Source organism: Nomascus leucogenys, chromosome 9 (genome assembly GCF_006542625.1).
Source record: "Nomascus leucogenys isolate Asia chromosome 9, Asia_NLE_v1, whole genome shotgun sequence".
NCBI classification, from domain to species: Eukaryota; Metazoa; Chordata; class Mammalia; order Primates; family Hylobatidae; genus Nomascus; species Nomascus leucogenys.
In genome coordinates, this window is record NC_044389.1 from 54,299,387 (window position 1) to 54,316,114 (window position 16,728).

General features: G+C 37.3%; 1 protein-coding gene across 6 annotated transcripts in view; it reads left to right on the top strand.

The window, feature by feature from the left end:
* The window catches only part of SLC4A4 (solute carrier family 4 member 4), a 509,200-nt gene that overhangs the window by 476,197 nt on the left and 16,275 nt on the right, over positions 1-16,728 (top strand). For 5 of the 6 annotated variants that reach the window (XM_030818970.1, XM_030818971.1, XM_030818972.1 and 2 more), the window contains 2 exons: positions 8,716-8,894; positions 10,016-10,088. In XM_030818970.1, the coding sequence (XP_030674830.1) occupies positions 8,716-8,894; positions 10,016-10,088 (252 nt within the window). The other variant, XM_030818973.1, reaches the window with a different exon arrangement.

The following is a 16,728-nucleotide window of genomic DNA, read 5'->3' on the forward strand; positions in this document are numbered from 1 at the left end:
TATTTTCTTTTTTGATTGGCCAACTGAGTATGCCATGTTTAGAGTGTACTAGTTTTATTTTGGGTTGTATCTCCCATCTATGTGCCCTCTCACACAGAGCCCGAGAATTGGTCTCTGTCCCAAGAGTTCAGATGGTCATTCTAATTCAGGCCATAAGCCTCCAAGGATTGGCAGGGTCTCTCTCAGGGCAGTCCCAGGCTCCAGGGCTTACTGACTCCAAGGATTTGCTTCTTCACATGGCTGTTGTTTTTTGTATCCAATTGTTCCTCTTTCTAGTGGATGAGCCATAGTTTCTAAAATATATTTTCTGTGTCTTTTTGAGCATTTTCAGATGTTTTGTATTGAGAGGGTTTTTGATGTTGGCTTAGTTTACCAAAGGCTAGAAATGGTTGTTGACTAATATATTTTTATTCTGAAAGAGTTTGTAAACGAATTCTTAATTATGATCTATGGTTGGCTAGATTTACTCTGTATCTTTGGAGGTAAATAAATCTACTAATTTTTACTCACTATGTTTTCTTATTGATAAAATTCAGAATTTAGAATTTTGGAAGTTTAGGAATGGTAAAATACAGACATTTTTTCTCTTATTCTCAGTAGAAAACATTAGAAAATCAAGGTTTATTAGGGTTTGCATCTTAAAATAAGAGTTGAATATATAAAAAATAAGGTTTCATCACCTGCAGAATTGCCACTTGAAATCATTCTTTTGAATAATGAGAGTTATGGAATAGGTGTCAGTCTTTTGTCACAAATCTAATGATACCAGTGAACATTTCATCATGAATCAAAGGCTTTTCACTCTGAAAATTGTTTTGTTCATATTTTGTTAGGAAAGGAGAGCTGTGGAATGTGAACACTGGAGATTCTGTCTAAAACTGTAAAGAGCCTTAACTGCTATGAAATTGATTCAAAAGAGAAAGCTGAAACTGAGAGAGATAGAAGCATTGTGGTATTAAAAACAGCATGTTTTTGGGTGGCATTTGCTTTGGCTTCCGGTCAAGTGGCTCTGGCTGTCTGTTCTGCTTGGGATGGGATCCACCTTTCCACTCTGCTGAACAGCTCAGTATTGATGTAGGAATGCCAAGATACTTGGCTTTCTTTGACCGTTATTTTGGTTGTTTATGCCCTGCATTAGCCCTGCAGAGCGCTCAAAAGCAAGCCAGGGTCAGCAAGGTCATGATTTCTTTAAGGTCATTCCCTGAGTCATTGGCAGAAGCAGGAATAGAGTCTGAGCTTCAGACCGCAAAGCCAGAGATACTTCTCGCAAGGAAAGTGATTTCAAGAGTGTTATAGATCAGGGGTAGGAGGGAGAAATAATTTAGGATAGATATCTAGAAATAAATATGAGGTGGTTGTGGCAACCAACTTGCTCTGATATCTTTTATGGTAAAACCCTTAATTTGAGGGTGTTCTTTTTGGATAACTCCCAAATTCCTATTTTTGCCCTACTTTCATTTTTCCTTTTTATTTCTACTCTCATAACCCTATATACTCAGTCCTTTTATTTTATGCCTAGACTCTTCTAAAGGGTTAGCCATGGGTTAATAACCAATCTTCCTTGCTTCATTCCAAAAGCCTTCATTTTTTTAAAAAGTGCTATTCTTGTATGTCAGTCCTGTTTTTTAAACTTTCACACTTTGGCCCCTTTAAATCTTTACCTCTCAAAAAGCTTCCATTTGCCCTAGCCTGGGTTTTAAGACTCTTTGCCAGAGGACCACAGCCTAAGTTTAAAATGGCTTTCTTCAAATGCTAGCCAGTGCTCTAGTCAGATGAACAGTTGAGTTTTCCTTAAGCGTGACAGTTTCTTCTGCTAGGTACTCCAGCAAGAAACCTCTTCTCCTTACTTCCTAATGATTGCTATTTTTCAAAATCCTCTCCATCCTTTAAGATAATTCAAATACAAAAACTTCTCAGTGTAGCTTTCACCTTTAATGTAATTTATATTTCTCTTGTTTTTGCTCTTAGTATATTTGTATTACTCTGTGGCACAGGTCACATATTTCTTTTACAGTATCTGTTTTGTATAATTACTTTCTCCCTTTTCTCTGCGAAAATATTTTCAAGGTCAGGACCATGTTTTATTCCTCTTTTCAGCTCTCATTTGGCCCACCAGTTTCATACGGTAGACTCAATAAATACATGTTGGAGAATTTTATTCTCTTTGGCCCACATGGCTCTCAGTTGTTACACTGTGTGAAATGGGTGATAACTGCAAAACATATAAACTCTCCACTTCTCAAAGTGTGTGCTTATATTGGTGAAAGCCCTGTTTAGATGTCATCACTGCAGGGAGTTTTTGTGAATTTACTCTAGACATAGTTAAACACTTCATTATCTGTACTTTTTATTATCGTTTCCAAACCTCTTTGAATCTCTATTCAGAGTGCATTATAATTTGTGTACACGTCTGTGTCCCCTTCTTCAATTCTGAGCCCCTTGGTGGGAGGTACCATGTCATGGCTGTTAGTGTCCCCATAAATGAGCATATTATCTGGATCTTTGTGGGCCCCTAGCAGGAACATCTATTCTGTGTCCCTGCATGTCCTAGTGTTTACTGCTCCTCACCTCTCCTTTGTTATCAACTATGTACCACATGTAAACTTTAGGCCGCTAGGCTAGTCTTTTTCTTTCATAGATTTTGATTTCTGTGGATTTATTCCTAAATGATTTGTACTCTGTATTAGTAAAGCATATACAATTTCAAAAGGAAATAAAGTTTCACTTTCTCTCCTTGTACTTAAAATAATCTCCAGTTTCAGAAAATAGAACAACCGTTTGGTTTGTATTCATGGAAACAAGAAGTCTTTTAAACTTTAAAGGGCATATTTAACCTTTTGAGCACTTATTGAGTGCTTGCTATGTATGGAACACTTGTGTTAGATGTTGAAGATAAAAATTGTTCTACATTGCTGTCTGTGCCCTGAAGGAGTTTAATGGATTTTCCCTATTCACCACCTGTCTATTACAACACTGAGGTTGGAATTGACCATGCCTTTCTTTGTGCCTTGTACCTTGCATGTACATTAAATTATTTGTTTTCATGTCTGCCCTCAATTAATAATCTGTAAACTCTTAGAGGGCAAGTATTCTGTCTTATTTGTCATTTTATCTAACACAGAGCTACTAGTACAGGATAGGTGTTCAACGAATACTTATTAAAGAATCATTTCCTATCCAAAGATATGAGCAAATGCAAAAGGCCCAGGGTGGGAAGGAGCTTGGTGTATGGAGAAGCATATAGTAGGCCAGTGTGACTGAGACTTGGGGAATTAATTCATTGAGATGAGGTCAAAGTTAATGGGGCCAGGTCACGTGGAACAAAGTTTCTGAACTTCAGCATTATTGACAGTTGGAAATTTTTTTGTTGGTAGCTTTCCTGTGCATTGTAGGCTGTTTATCAGCATCTCTAGTCTCTCACCAGTAGAGGCATTTACACCCTCCAGCTGTGACAACCAAAAATGTCTTCAGGCATTGCCAAATGTCCCTTGGGAGTGGAGATGAGAGCAAAATAGTTCTGGGAGGAGGCTCTGATGTAGAAACCTAAAGATAATTTTGCAGCGTTTAGTTTTTCATTCTAAGTGAAACAGGAATCACTTTAAACAGGGAAGTGGCATATAATGATTTCGATTTTTAAAAAAGATTCGTTCGTGAGGAGAGTGGGTTGTCAGGGACAAGAGAAAAACAGGGACGTTTGTGGTGAGAGCAGCATTGAGGGCTGAGGGTTGGTTGCTGGCTGGTGTGAAGGAAGAAGGGGAATTTGCATGGAGCTCTGAAAGGAGAGAATGGCTTTAAACAAATGTCAAGGAGTAGAAGCAGAATCCCAATTCAAAGAGTGGCACATAGGAAAGTGCAGGAGCACAGAATATGCAAGGCACATTTAGGGGTTGGTAGAGTTTCTGGAACCCTTGAGGGCCTCCTCAGAGTTTTAGATGCAGGAGCATGGAAAGGGAGGGTTTGTATTGCTCGGCCTTCTCAGCTGCCTGTGGCCTCCCCTATTCAGTGATATCCAGCTTGGGCTTGATGGGGTCAGAATTGCATTTGAAACACTCAGTCTGGCAGCAGTGAGGATGGATGGGGGAGGAGCAAGAGTGGAGGTGGGTGGGGGGAGCTGAGTGGAAGGGGAAGGTGGGTGGGAAGAGGCTGCTGCATAATCCAGGAGAGAAAGGATGAGAATCTGAAAAAGGTAGTGGCAGTGGGGAGGAGGAGTACAGAACAGATAAAAAGTTTCATGTTATTTTTGAAAAATACTGTTTTCCATATTTCTTGCAGTATTCTTTATATAAAAAGGACCAGTATTTGAATATTATTTTTATTCCATTCAAATCTAGTCATTCAGATACTTTTAACTCAAAGGGACATCTTAGAAGTGGCTTGTTTTTATACATATATAGGTAGTTTTGCAGAAACAACTTCTCTGACATAACCATTTGCGTTCTTGGGTCTCATGGCAATAGTTTGGGGCAACATGAATTTGAAGCATAGCTTTTACCATTCTGTTCAACAAATGTGTCTCCAGAGTTTAATGTGTGTCGGACACTGTACTAGACATGGTAAGCCTTGCATGTTGAAATTTGGCAAAATAAATTTATCACTTTTTTCTCTTTGACCTCGTTCTCCATAAACTCTCCCCAGTGTTGTTCCTTTAGTTTAAACTGCATCTTCTCAAACCTGGATTATAACAGTGTTGTCGTGTCTGTCCTCTGCCTCTAATCTTGACCACTCCCAATATACCGTTTATAGTCCCAACAGAGCCATCCTTCTAAATAGAAATCTGATTATATCACTTGCCTGCCTAAAACCCTTCAGTGACTTCCCATTGCTCTTGTGATAAAAAATTCCAAAGCCTTTAGCAAAACATAAAAGTTCTTAACTTCTCTAGCCTAATTTTCTACCTCTCTCATCTTCTCCTGTGCACCAAATCTATTTCATTTTCTCAGAATGGCAACTTACTTTGCATAGTTTTTCACCTACTTCTTATCTCTGAGCTGGTTATGGCTCCTATTTTAGAACTCAACCTAAATACTACCCCCCATGCAAACCATCCCTGACTTTGTGCTAAGTTGGGTACCCCTCCTGGATGCTTTCTTAGCACCCTGAATTCACCCCTACTGTAGGCCTTTAACACTGTGGTTTTATAAACACCTGTTGTTTTGACCAGCTCTACCATTACAGTAAACCACTGGAGGGAAGGACTGTGTATTATTTATAACTTTACCTCTAGGGTCTAGCAGAGTGCCATTGAATGAGTGAATTAGCATTTACTCATTTATCCATCAAACATTTATCTAGAGTATCCATTCTGTGGTATGCACTGTGCCAAGTGCTAGTTTGGTGGTGAACAAAAACATACATGGTTCCTGTCCTCACGGAACTATGAGAGAGAGAGGCACAATTCACATAATTATAAAGAATGTGACACCGCAAATGTGGCTGATGTTGTGAAGGAGAAGGAGATGGTATGTTGAGAGGGAGTTCCCTAATGTGATGGCACTTATATTGAGACCTAAAATGTTAACAAGAATTAGCTAAATGAGGCAGGGTGGGAAGACTATTTCGGACACCCAGAGAAATCACTGTGTATGCACAGGCCTTACAAAAGGAGGTACCTGGTGAGAACAAGTGATTGAAATAATCCTATGAGGCTGCAATGAGAGAGTTGAGGCTGGAGAGGAGGTAGAGGCAGACCAGGTAGGGCCTTCAGGTCACACTGGTGATTTTCCCTTCCCCTTAAGAACAAAAAGAAGTCCAGTGTGGTTGAGGAGAAGGAAGACTTTTTGAAAGCAGTGATGTCAAGGGGAACAGAGTACTTATCTATCTATAATTATTTTATCCCAGAACCTTTGTTTATTCTGATGGTTATATATAGTTACCTTTATAGTCCATCATCTAAAATCTTCATTTCACCCTCTTTCATATGGGCCCTTTTTGCTAGTCTCGGACATATGTAACTCAAACTTGCTTTAGTGGAAATAGATCCAGAAAGCATCGAGATGACTCAGGGTAACATGGGTGACTTTTTTTTACATAAGTTATTCTTTTGACCCATTCATCTGGCTAGTGTCCACATCCTTAGGTTACTACAGGTTTTTTGGTAACAAGATTTGTGGATTCTGCTCATTATTACCCTGCTGGTACTTCTAATATGGACTTCAGTGATTTAGTCTAAAGAGGGCATAAAAATTCTATGGTGTCTCTACTGTTTTTCTCCTTTTTTCCCTCCCCACAAATGTTTCTCATGTCTGCGAATTAACAATAGTGTTACATTTTTTTCATGGCTAAACAAGAGTTTATAATTGCTAGTAAGGGGAGTATATGCATGCTATTTGTCCTTTTCTAAAAATAAACATTTATTGAGAATCAGCTGTGCATCATGCACTCTGCTAAGGTATTCAGAATACAGAGAAAAAAGGATACAGTCCAGGTCCTCATGTTACTTAGAGTCTAATGGCAAAGACAGATGAATACATATATAATTTCAGAATTAGTGTGATGAGTGTTGTGATAGAGGAAGTCATAAAATGAAAAACAGGGAAACATGAAGGAGGAGAACTAACCTAACTTGACTTACTTATCTCACCTAGGTTGAGGAAGGAAAACCTACCAGAAAAGGTGAGGGTTAATTTAAGTCTTAAGGATAAATAGGACTGAGCGAGAGAAAGAACAAAGGAAGAGTAGAGGTTATTCTGGGTAGAAGAGGCTATGTTGGCAAGGACACAAAAGGCATCAGTGAAAGAAGTACATATGAGGCATTGCAGGTGGTTGAAAGTGGTGGTGGCACAGGATCCAAGCAGGAGAGAGATGAAAGATGAGGCTGCAGATGCGAACAGAGGCCAGATCATGAATGACCCATAGTGAGGTCTTAGACACACAAACAGGGAGGAGGGAGAAAATTCTGTAGGCTCCACCTTAAGGTATAGCCAGAACCCAACCGCTTCTTACCATCTTCACTGCCACCACTCTGGTTCTAATCATCACAATTTCTTCCGATAGTTATGTAGCCTTACTATCCTTTACCTGTTCGCTAACACAGCAGCCAGTGTGTTTAGAACATAAGCAAACCGTGACCCTCCTCCATTTCAAGCCCTCCAGTGGTTTCCCATTATACTCATTCTACAAGCCTAGGTTCTGATAGTTCTCCATAGTACTTACTACTAGGTGAGAAGCTGCATATTTTATTGATTTATGGTATTCATTGTTGTCTCCCTCAGTAGAATGGAGACTCCATGAGGGCAAGATATTTTTGTCTGTTTTATTCACAGAAGTGTCACCAGCATGGTACTAAGTTGGCAGTCAATATTCATTGAAAGAATGAATGACTGAAATCTCAGATATATCATGGTATTCGCCTCATTAGTCATTATTGGACAAATTTATTTCAGCTCATCCCACCTCTGCCCTCCTTTCCTCTGCCTTACACCACTCTCAATTCAAACCATTATGCCTTCCTGAAAAGAACTAGTTTTATGAATATATATTAACCTATATCTATTCATAATCCCAAGTAGATTTTTGTTCTAGGCCAAGCCTGGACTAGGTGAATACATGCTTTTCTTTCTTGTACCAGCTCCCTTTGCTGGTGATGAGTTCTCGGAACATGATTAGATCCATGTGTGCGAGCCAGGGGTGAAATCTTGGCATTTCAGTGAGAGGAGAGCAGTGTTGTGACAAACTGTAACAAGATCTGAATGATAACAGTCACCAGGTTCCTAGTGTAAATCACATCCTCATTTTTTAAAACCAACCTCTTTATTCCTTGGATTGGTCATACTCTGGCTCTTGGCACTGCTGCTTCCCTGCTGTGAAAATGGACTGCTCTATTTTCTCAGGCTCCATAGGGGTATCAAGTATTTGATTTCTTCATAAATAGAGCAAAGAAATAGAACCATAGAATAACATTGCGGACACATTTAACAATATTTATTTAATGAGTAAAAAAGCTAGACCTTTTGTTACACTGTCTGCTCTTCCAGTCAGTAAATGTTATTGTGACCATTGGGCAATGTTTGAGATCGGCCTATTCTGATTAAGGGAGTGTTTATTACCTTAATGGTGATATATAATAGATTGTTAAACATTTACTTTCACGTATTATGAAAGCTGAGAAATGGCCTACATACCTTCTCAATCTTGCTTTCGGATCCTTACATAAGTTGAGTACTATCTAGATGAACAGCATACTACTCAGCGCTGTCCAGTAGAGAAGGCAGGATGCCTGCTTTCAAGGTGCTTGTTATGTATATCTTAACAACAACAACCAGTACCACTACTGCCACTATCACCATTTATTAAATACCTATGACATTAACAGCTACAGTTTAAATTGCTACAAGATGCTTTGCCTCTGTTACTTCATTGAATGGTCTTAATTCTTCTATGGAGTGGGCATATATATCTCCATTGTTCTGATTAGAAAATTGTATACAGATAGGTTAGGAATAAACAAATAATAAGTATATCTTTGACTTAAGTCTTAAACAATTATTCAACGCTATAGTAGAGAAGGTCTCTACCATAGCAGCTATAAGAGGCAGCTGTATGTTTAATTGCTAGGGGGAATAATACAAAGAAGATAAAGTCTCCTCTTTCAAGGAGTTTAACTTACCAAGCAAAGTGAGTCAGTTTCCTTTGGTCATCTTAATTCCCCTCTGGAAATATGACTAGATAGCGAATATGAGTCTTTTCTTCACATGGTTTTGTTATCTCTTTCTACAGAAAGGAGCAGGGTATCACTTGGATCTCTTTTGGGTGGCCATCCTCATGGTTATATGCTCCCTCATGGCTCTTCCGTGGTATGTAGCTGCTACGGTCATCTCCATTGCTCACATCGACAGTTTGAAGATGGAGACAGAGACTTCTGCACCTGGAGAACAACCAAAGTTTCTAGGAGTGAGGTGTGTTAACTCAGAGGAAAATGGCTCCCCAAAGCACACTGTGCCACGTCTGTGTGGCAGTCATAAGGATATGGGCAGATTTGGAGGAGACAAGGCTTGTAATGATTAATTTATTCCTATTTTTTTTTTTGTTCCAGAAAGGACTAGATTTTCATCAGAGGTTTCAGTGATTTTTTTAGTTTACTCCTTATGATATATAATTTTCATGGATTTCCAAAAGGCTAAATGTCGCAACACAAAACTACAACCAGATTACTTTTTTTCAACATGCAGGTGATTTTGGTGCTGCAGTGTTTACTGTTTTACAGTCATATGTGAAGGCCCTAAAACTCTTGAGTCTCCTTATGACTTTTAAGATTCTGTAAAGGGAAAGGTGTTCTTATTTTCCAATTCATTTTCTGTCCCCATAAACACTGAGAAACTTTAACCTGCAGATGTTCAATTTGGGTAGCTGTGAAGGGCAGGAGTAGAAGGTTTTTATACTCTGTTGAGCACTTTTTACAGCAAACTCTGCTCATAAGTGCTTGGGTAGAGAGCTCACATGACAGAGCCATCATTTCCCACGCCAAAACAGTGGGTGATTCTTTTTGGGGGGTGGGGGAGGGGGTGTAGGATGGGAATTATGTTTGTTGAAAAGTACTTTTGTTGTTGTAGATTTGGAAATTAGACTGATGTGATTTATTGTGCTAATGAAATTTCCTTGAGCTGTTTGTTAATTAGAATATGGGACAATGTAATATCTGTCTCCTATGAAAGGTGTAAGGGTAATTACACAAGAGGATAAATTGCTGTAAAAAATAAGGTCTTCAAAGAGTCCAGTAATTGATGGACCAAGAACAAGTGATTTTTCTTTCTTGATTCTAAAAGGAGCAAAAGATTTAGCAGGATTACTTCTTTCTTCGTGAATTCAAATCACATATTGCAATCACTTTAAGAGATTTTTTATAGTTACGTTGAGTTTGTACGCTATCCTCGAGGTATTAATTACATGATATCAACACCTTTGTTGTTTTAGCCAAACATTGATTTTGTCAATGTGTAGTTTTTTTTTGAAGGTGAAAAGACAAGAACATGTTTATGAAGACAAGAGGTAGATTGGTAATCTTTTGATTTGGTTTCAGGGAACAAAGAGTCACTGGAACCCTTGTGTTTATTCTGACTGGTCTGTCAGTCTTTATGGCTCCCATCTTGAAGGTAAATATGTGAAACATTCACCTCCTCCTTCTCAGAACACTGACATATAATTGGACATGTGAAGAGTGAAATTCCTCATGAGATATTTGCAAGATTCTCATCAGTTCTGTAACACTGAAGCAGGGGTCAAGTAGAAAGAGGGCTTTAAATAGCTTTTGTCTTGATTTCCTTCTCACTCTTTCATCCCCTCCCTTATCCTTAGTTTTGCAGTTACTTGACTGAACTATATTAAATTAACAATATCCAAACTTTCTGATCTGTGAAAACAGTAGTTTCATGCAATTGAATCAGACTGATCTTCTCCCCCTCCTCCACACACACATTTTTTATTCTCCTTGTCTTTTATACATTCTTTCTTCTATCACCTTCCATTTGCTTGTATCCAAATCTCGTCCCTCTTCCCTCATTAGATTCCTGAATAACATGAGTGATGCGGGATAACCATTTTGAAATTTTTTGACTATTCTTAATTATTACTTTGTTTCTATTTTATTTGAATCAGATGGCCTCATAATTCACAAAGGTAAATTAGAGTAAAATTTCTGACTCATAGTTATAAAGCTTTAGAAATGAACTTTTGAAGAAGAAAAATTATATGATATTGGTTGTTTAGAAAATTAGGGTCAATATATAGGTTTATTGATGGGTTGGATATCTGCCTAGATAGATAAATGGAAACTGTATGTGACAACCTATTAAGAAGTAGGAAAAAAACTAAAGAAAGTTAGTGTATACCTCTTCATGAAGCTTCCAATTTTCTTTTATGATGCAAACATTTTGTTTGTTTCAATCATATAAACATGCTTGTGAATTATTGATAGTTTGTATCTTATGCTTTATACCACAGTACAAAGCATGAAATTCACCCATGGACCTAACAGCTATAAACAACCACTGTTAACGATATCCTTCCAAATTTTCTCTTATAATTTTTATTTTTAAACATTTTAATTCTAAAGACTTTAAAAATGCTCATTTAATTACATACGCAATGGGGCAGTACAATCTTCTGAAGAATTCAAACAATATAGAAGTACAAATAGTGAAAAGCAAAAGCCCTCTGTTCCTCTAAAGTTAGCAAATTTTATGTCAGTTGCCAATCAGATGAAGTTGAGGAAAGTGGAACTGTAATATCTTTGACCTGTAAATAAGACTAAGATTGCCTTCAGGGTATTTAGACTAATGTATATAGTATGCACAAAATACTTGTTAAACAGTTAAAATATGTAATTATTCATCTTTTTTCCTTGGTTTCCACAATGCCAATTAACTGGTTTAATTAATTTCTGACTGGATTCATGAGGAAATATGTATCTCATCTTAGACGAGACATTAAGATTAAAAATAACCTCAGAAAAGTTATTTCTGACTATGTACAGAGGGCCTTAAAAGAGTACAGAGCTTATGTTCTGCAGGGACAGAGGGACACCTTTTGTTACCTTTGCCAGTGCAAAGCAAGTTATGGGATAAGTGTGAAGATGTGGTGACTTTCACAGCATCGAATCTGCTGCCAAATGCTTTATGTCCTTCCGTCATCCTATAGGCACCAGCACATCAGCTGGTGGAAAGCCTAACGACAGCGTTACCTTTTAGGCAATGGAACCTCATCTAGTGAGATCATTTTTAGAGAGTTCATTGCAGACAATTATTAGCCCATGTTGTGAGAAGCTCTCCTGGAAATGAATTTTCCCTGTGGGTTCCTTGAAGGTGGGCTCACTTCGAATAGGTGCAGAGTTTCTTTTATGAGCTCTCTTTGTGCTCAGTCAGTAGTGAGGGATAAATGGGCAGAATCTTTTCATCAGTTCTAATTTACTCATCACCTCCCCCATTTTTCTTTTATTTTTATATTATTTCTTTTCATTAATACAGTATAAAATCCTAATTCAAAAAAGTCAGATGTGTTTAAAAGTTCCTTTTGTGTGTATATGTTATAGCAAATTGGCTTTATTCCTAGAGAATCTGACAGTTGAGTAATCATGGATGATTCCAAGGGGACACAGAGAACAGATACTGTATAATTACTATTTTTAGGAGAGATGCAAGACTTACATTTTCAACAACGCCTCTTCCTAACTATTTTCTCACCCTGCACCCAAATATGGCTGCAGAGGAGTTAAAGCTGAAAGTTCTTTTGTTCTTTACAATGATTCTTTTCACCCCTGATAGGCAAAGTGCCTTAGTATTTACAGAAACAGATTAGAATGCAGAGAAAGAAGGCAGAGAGCTGTAAGAGATCAGTGAGCATGAGCTTTCTTTTCCTTTGACCTTCCTTAATTGATCCATACCTGGGTTCATCCTCATTCAGCTGCTAGTGTCCATGATTGTGGCTATTTCCACCTGGCAATTTTGAGTTACCCCAAAGAGTCATTGTAAGAATAAATGAAAAATGCAGTCCAGCAAACGTTTTTGTTAAGGTTTTCCCCAAAATGTGGGAAATGGAATTGTTTTGGCAATGTAGTTTATAGCATACTGTACACAACCTTTATTTAAAAACAACAAGAATAAAATAGTCAAGGATTCGCAGTTGTGATTCTTTACTTCAGTAAGTTAGGCTATTCCTTACTTCGGGAATCACAACTCCTGGTAAAGTCAGCTACTTTCAGATCATGTACCATTGAGGTTTGGTAAGTTAAGTGTGTTTATCACAAATCCCTTGTTAGCTCATTTGAAAAGTCAATACAGGAAGAAGCAGATATTGAGGGTACAGTTTAACTAAAACCTAAGTTATGACTAAGTAAGAGTCAAGATTAACAATTAACCTTAGAATTCACAAAGAAAGTGGTGTCAGGGGTTATGTTGGAGTAGGAAACCTTTTTTCCTCCCCTTTGTGACTGTGTTTTTTTAGAGAACCAGAGGACAACTTAAGAGAATCATTTTACTTAAGAGTCTGTCTTTGAAAGGGCAGATCAAATGAATGGGAAAAGAGAAATGTGTTACTTTTACTTTTTAAAATGAAATGGCTCAACACCATTTCTGCAAACTCCATATATCCCTCACAAGTTTAATGGTCTCAGATGATCCTAGTAATTTTCTTTCATGCATTAAGCAGTGTAGGAAGTTGTTTCTCCTGCCTGTTTATGCAAGCTTACTTTGAAAATGAAGTTTTTCATTTTTGTTTTGATCTCTTTGCTGAGGTCTGTCTTTTGTGTAGAAGAATGTAAGGAATTACAGTTTTAAGTTCACGAGGATACCCCTTGACCCTAGCCAGCAACAGTCATACATGCCTCAAAGCACTGAATCTAACCACTGATTTGGTACTGAACTGTTGGGAAGCAAGAATAACTGGCCTCCCTGGCTAGTTAAACAGCTTAATTCTGTGTTTCTGCAGCAGAAATACTGCCTGGTAAGTGAGTATTCTGTATGGGGAAACTAGAGGAGGCTAAAGAGCATCAAAAAGATGAAAGGCACTTATTTGAGCTTACTTTTCCCATTTTTCTGGCAAGTCTGAAGAAATAAAAATCAAGTGAAGTTCACTGCTACTTTTGTTGCCTTTGCTTGAAATAGTTTAATTCAAGTTAATTAGGAGTAGTCAAATTTATCTTTAAGATTTGTTTAGTGTTCTAAAATCAGGATAGCATTTAATTTGTATTTGGAAAATATTTGTTGAGCTTCTACAATATGCCACAATATGTCACTTTGTTCAATGCCAGGGAAATAAAGCAAAATGGTAGAGATGATGGTGATGGTGATGATGATGATAGTAGTAGCTACCATTTATTGAGCTTAGCATTTGATTAGGGGCTCAGCACAGATTTTTAAAATTTAGTCCTTCAATGAATGACACCTACAAAAAATTGTCTCTCTTTTACAGATAAGAAAATTTATTAATGACTTACCAGGGCACAAAGTTCATAAATAATAGAGTCAAAATGTGAATTCAGGCAGTTCTGACAGGAAAACCAATCTCATAACCCTCAGGGTTTACAACCATTTAAAACAAAACATAGTACTTGCTCTCAAAGAACTCATTCACTTTCATTTTCCATGAGATGATCTTCTCCAGCTTCTTTGATCCAACTTCTAATCCTCTCATGTGCAGATAAATACAGCGTTTTCACAAACTCCTCATCATACCTCATTCCAGTTTCTTCAATGACTAGGAACCAGATTGCAAGTCACTACTTCCTTATCAGCTTAGAGTTTCAAGACTTAAGGGAATTAGGATATTATTTGAATAACATGTTTCTGAATATAGTTGTTATTGCTGAAAGGGCAATATAGTAGAACTTAAATAAGACCAGGGCTTTGAGTCTGACCTTTGCAGCCATTCTTCTGGTCTGTACTCCTGCCATTTTCCACCCTGACCACTGAGGACCAAGGAGAGTTCTGCTGGGCAATTGCAGCAGGCTTCTTGACTTGCCAGTCAGGTCCCCATGATAATTATGACATTAATACCTCATTTATCATTTATTATCTATTCAGAATGAGGCCCTGGACTAGATATTTTATGTGATATACTCTTTATCGTACCCTCTTTTAAATGAGAATACTGAGGATAAGAAAAGTTAATAATTTTCTCAATGTTACATAAGTGGTAGGGCCAGAATTTGAAACTAGGCCTGTGTGACTTTTGTGCCCATGCTCCTAATCAGGATCTCGTTCTGGATTGTACATTCACATGTATACACACACACACACACACACACACACACACACATGCACATGCATACAGTGACCATTATTCTGCTAGAAGTTCTCACTGCTGTACTGAATTCTGGTTGGACAACTACACTCTACCCTTATTTTTAAATTTACCCTTTTCTCGTTTACTCTTCTGGGAATATTCAAATACTATCAGCACATCAAAGGGAGGTATAAGTGAAAAAGAGCAGAACTGCATTCACCAGAATTTGAAAAATTTGGTGACATGGTCTGAATATGTTAACTCCTATTTTGATTTTAGCTCAATTATTCCATCTTCTTGTAGCATCAATACTTGATTTCATGTATGGTAATCTTGTTTATAGTTATACTTTTGTGCTTTCTGGGTATGATTGGTTATCCATAAAATTTCCTTTACATAATTTTATCATTTGGCAATTCTTGATATGCCTGTAAGCCTGGTATACTTTGTGCTGTTTATGTTTTAATTACTCTTGTCTTGCTTTGTAAAAATATCTACCTACTATTACTATGTAAATTATACTGGTTTAACTTAAGATGGAGTTCCATCTTCTTAAAACGCATCTTCTCTTTCCTCCTTTGAGAAATTTCTATTGCAAGAAATGATTATTATGTGATGAATTTTTAAGGATTAACCTCCTGTGACTCATGAACTAAATCCAATAAAAAGTATCCTCTAACCCAATAATTCTGTCAAGTTTCATCAAGGTTTCCATATTGGAAGATTTTTATTGACATGTTGCATTATCGTAAGGAAAATGGCAAATTTCAAAAGACATATTTTTATCACAATGAAGTTGGCCCAAAGTCCACTTAATATCCTTCTTTATATGTATTATTTCCTTTTCAACAAAGAATAACTGTTTAAAAAACATCTTCATAGCTAAAGCTATTTTTCTACCCACAACCCATGCCATTCTGTGTTACTGATACCTTCTGATTTTATTTTGTTGGAGATTTGGTGATATCTGTAATCTTAAATTCACAGAGAATGGAACTAAGCACCAAGGCAAAAGTGTCCTTCACTTCGACATTAGAATCACATTAGAAAAAACATTTAGCTAAGCCTAGCTGAGGGATGAGGATGAGGCCAGGGATGGTCCCTTTGTGGTGGCTTTCTTTCAAGCTAGAAAAATGCTTTACCCAGATTAAAAAGTAACTACTGCAGGAATTCGAACTAGTTTTCCATGGTTGAACTCTACTTCTCTTTTCCCTTACTTTTCTTTCCTTCCAGCCGCCCCACCCCCACCACCCACCAAATTAAAAATGAAATGACAAGAAAGAAAAATGGAAGATGTTTAAAAAATGAATCAAAGCTATGAAATGACCCTTCTCTTAGTTTTTTTACTTTGTGGTACATTTATACACAAGAATCACAAGGAATAGAAACACGCACATTGCAAAATAAATGAAGGCATGTGTCAGAAATAAAGGGGCTTGAGTGTGATGTGTTCACCTCTTTGTGGTGACTGTTAGGTATTACAGCTTCCCCAGCGTGAGCATTGTCCCTCCTACCCCCGTCAACATTCTATGTCACTTTTAGTTTTTTCTGACATCAAGAGCAAAATTAGCTACATTAAAATTGTTAGTCTTTTTTTGAAGAAGCATTTGATATTTTATATATATAAATAAGGATATTTATTTCATATAAATTTAAGCATCCCTATGGCCAACCAATAAAAATTGGAAATATTTGTTACACATTTTAGAATTTACTCATTCTCTAATAGTGGCCAAAGAGTCTCAGATACGGAACTACTTTAGACAATCACAAGGAGAGGCTGATAGAAATTGTGCTTCGCTTAGTATGTGCAGTATTTTTAAAATTACTCTAAAGCCATACTATGTTTTCTGGTTACAATAGCCTCCTTTATGTGGATTTGGTAAGATTGGCCTTAATTGACTTGCGGTTTTAGTATTTTAGCTTTGAAAAATCCTGAAATTACTTGAACTTCTTTTCAAATTCTAAGGTTGAGAACCTTTTGTTTTTCAAACAGAAGACTTCCCAGAAACAGAA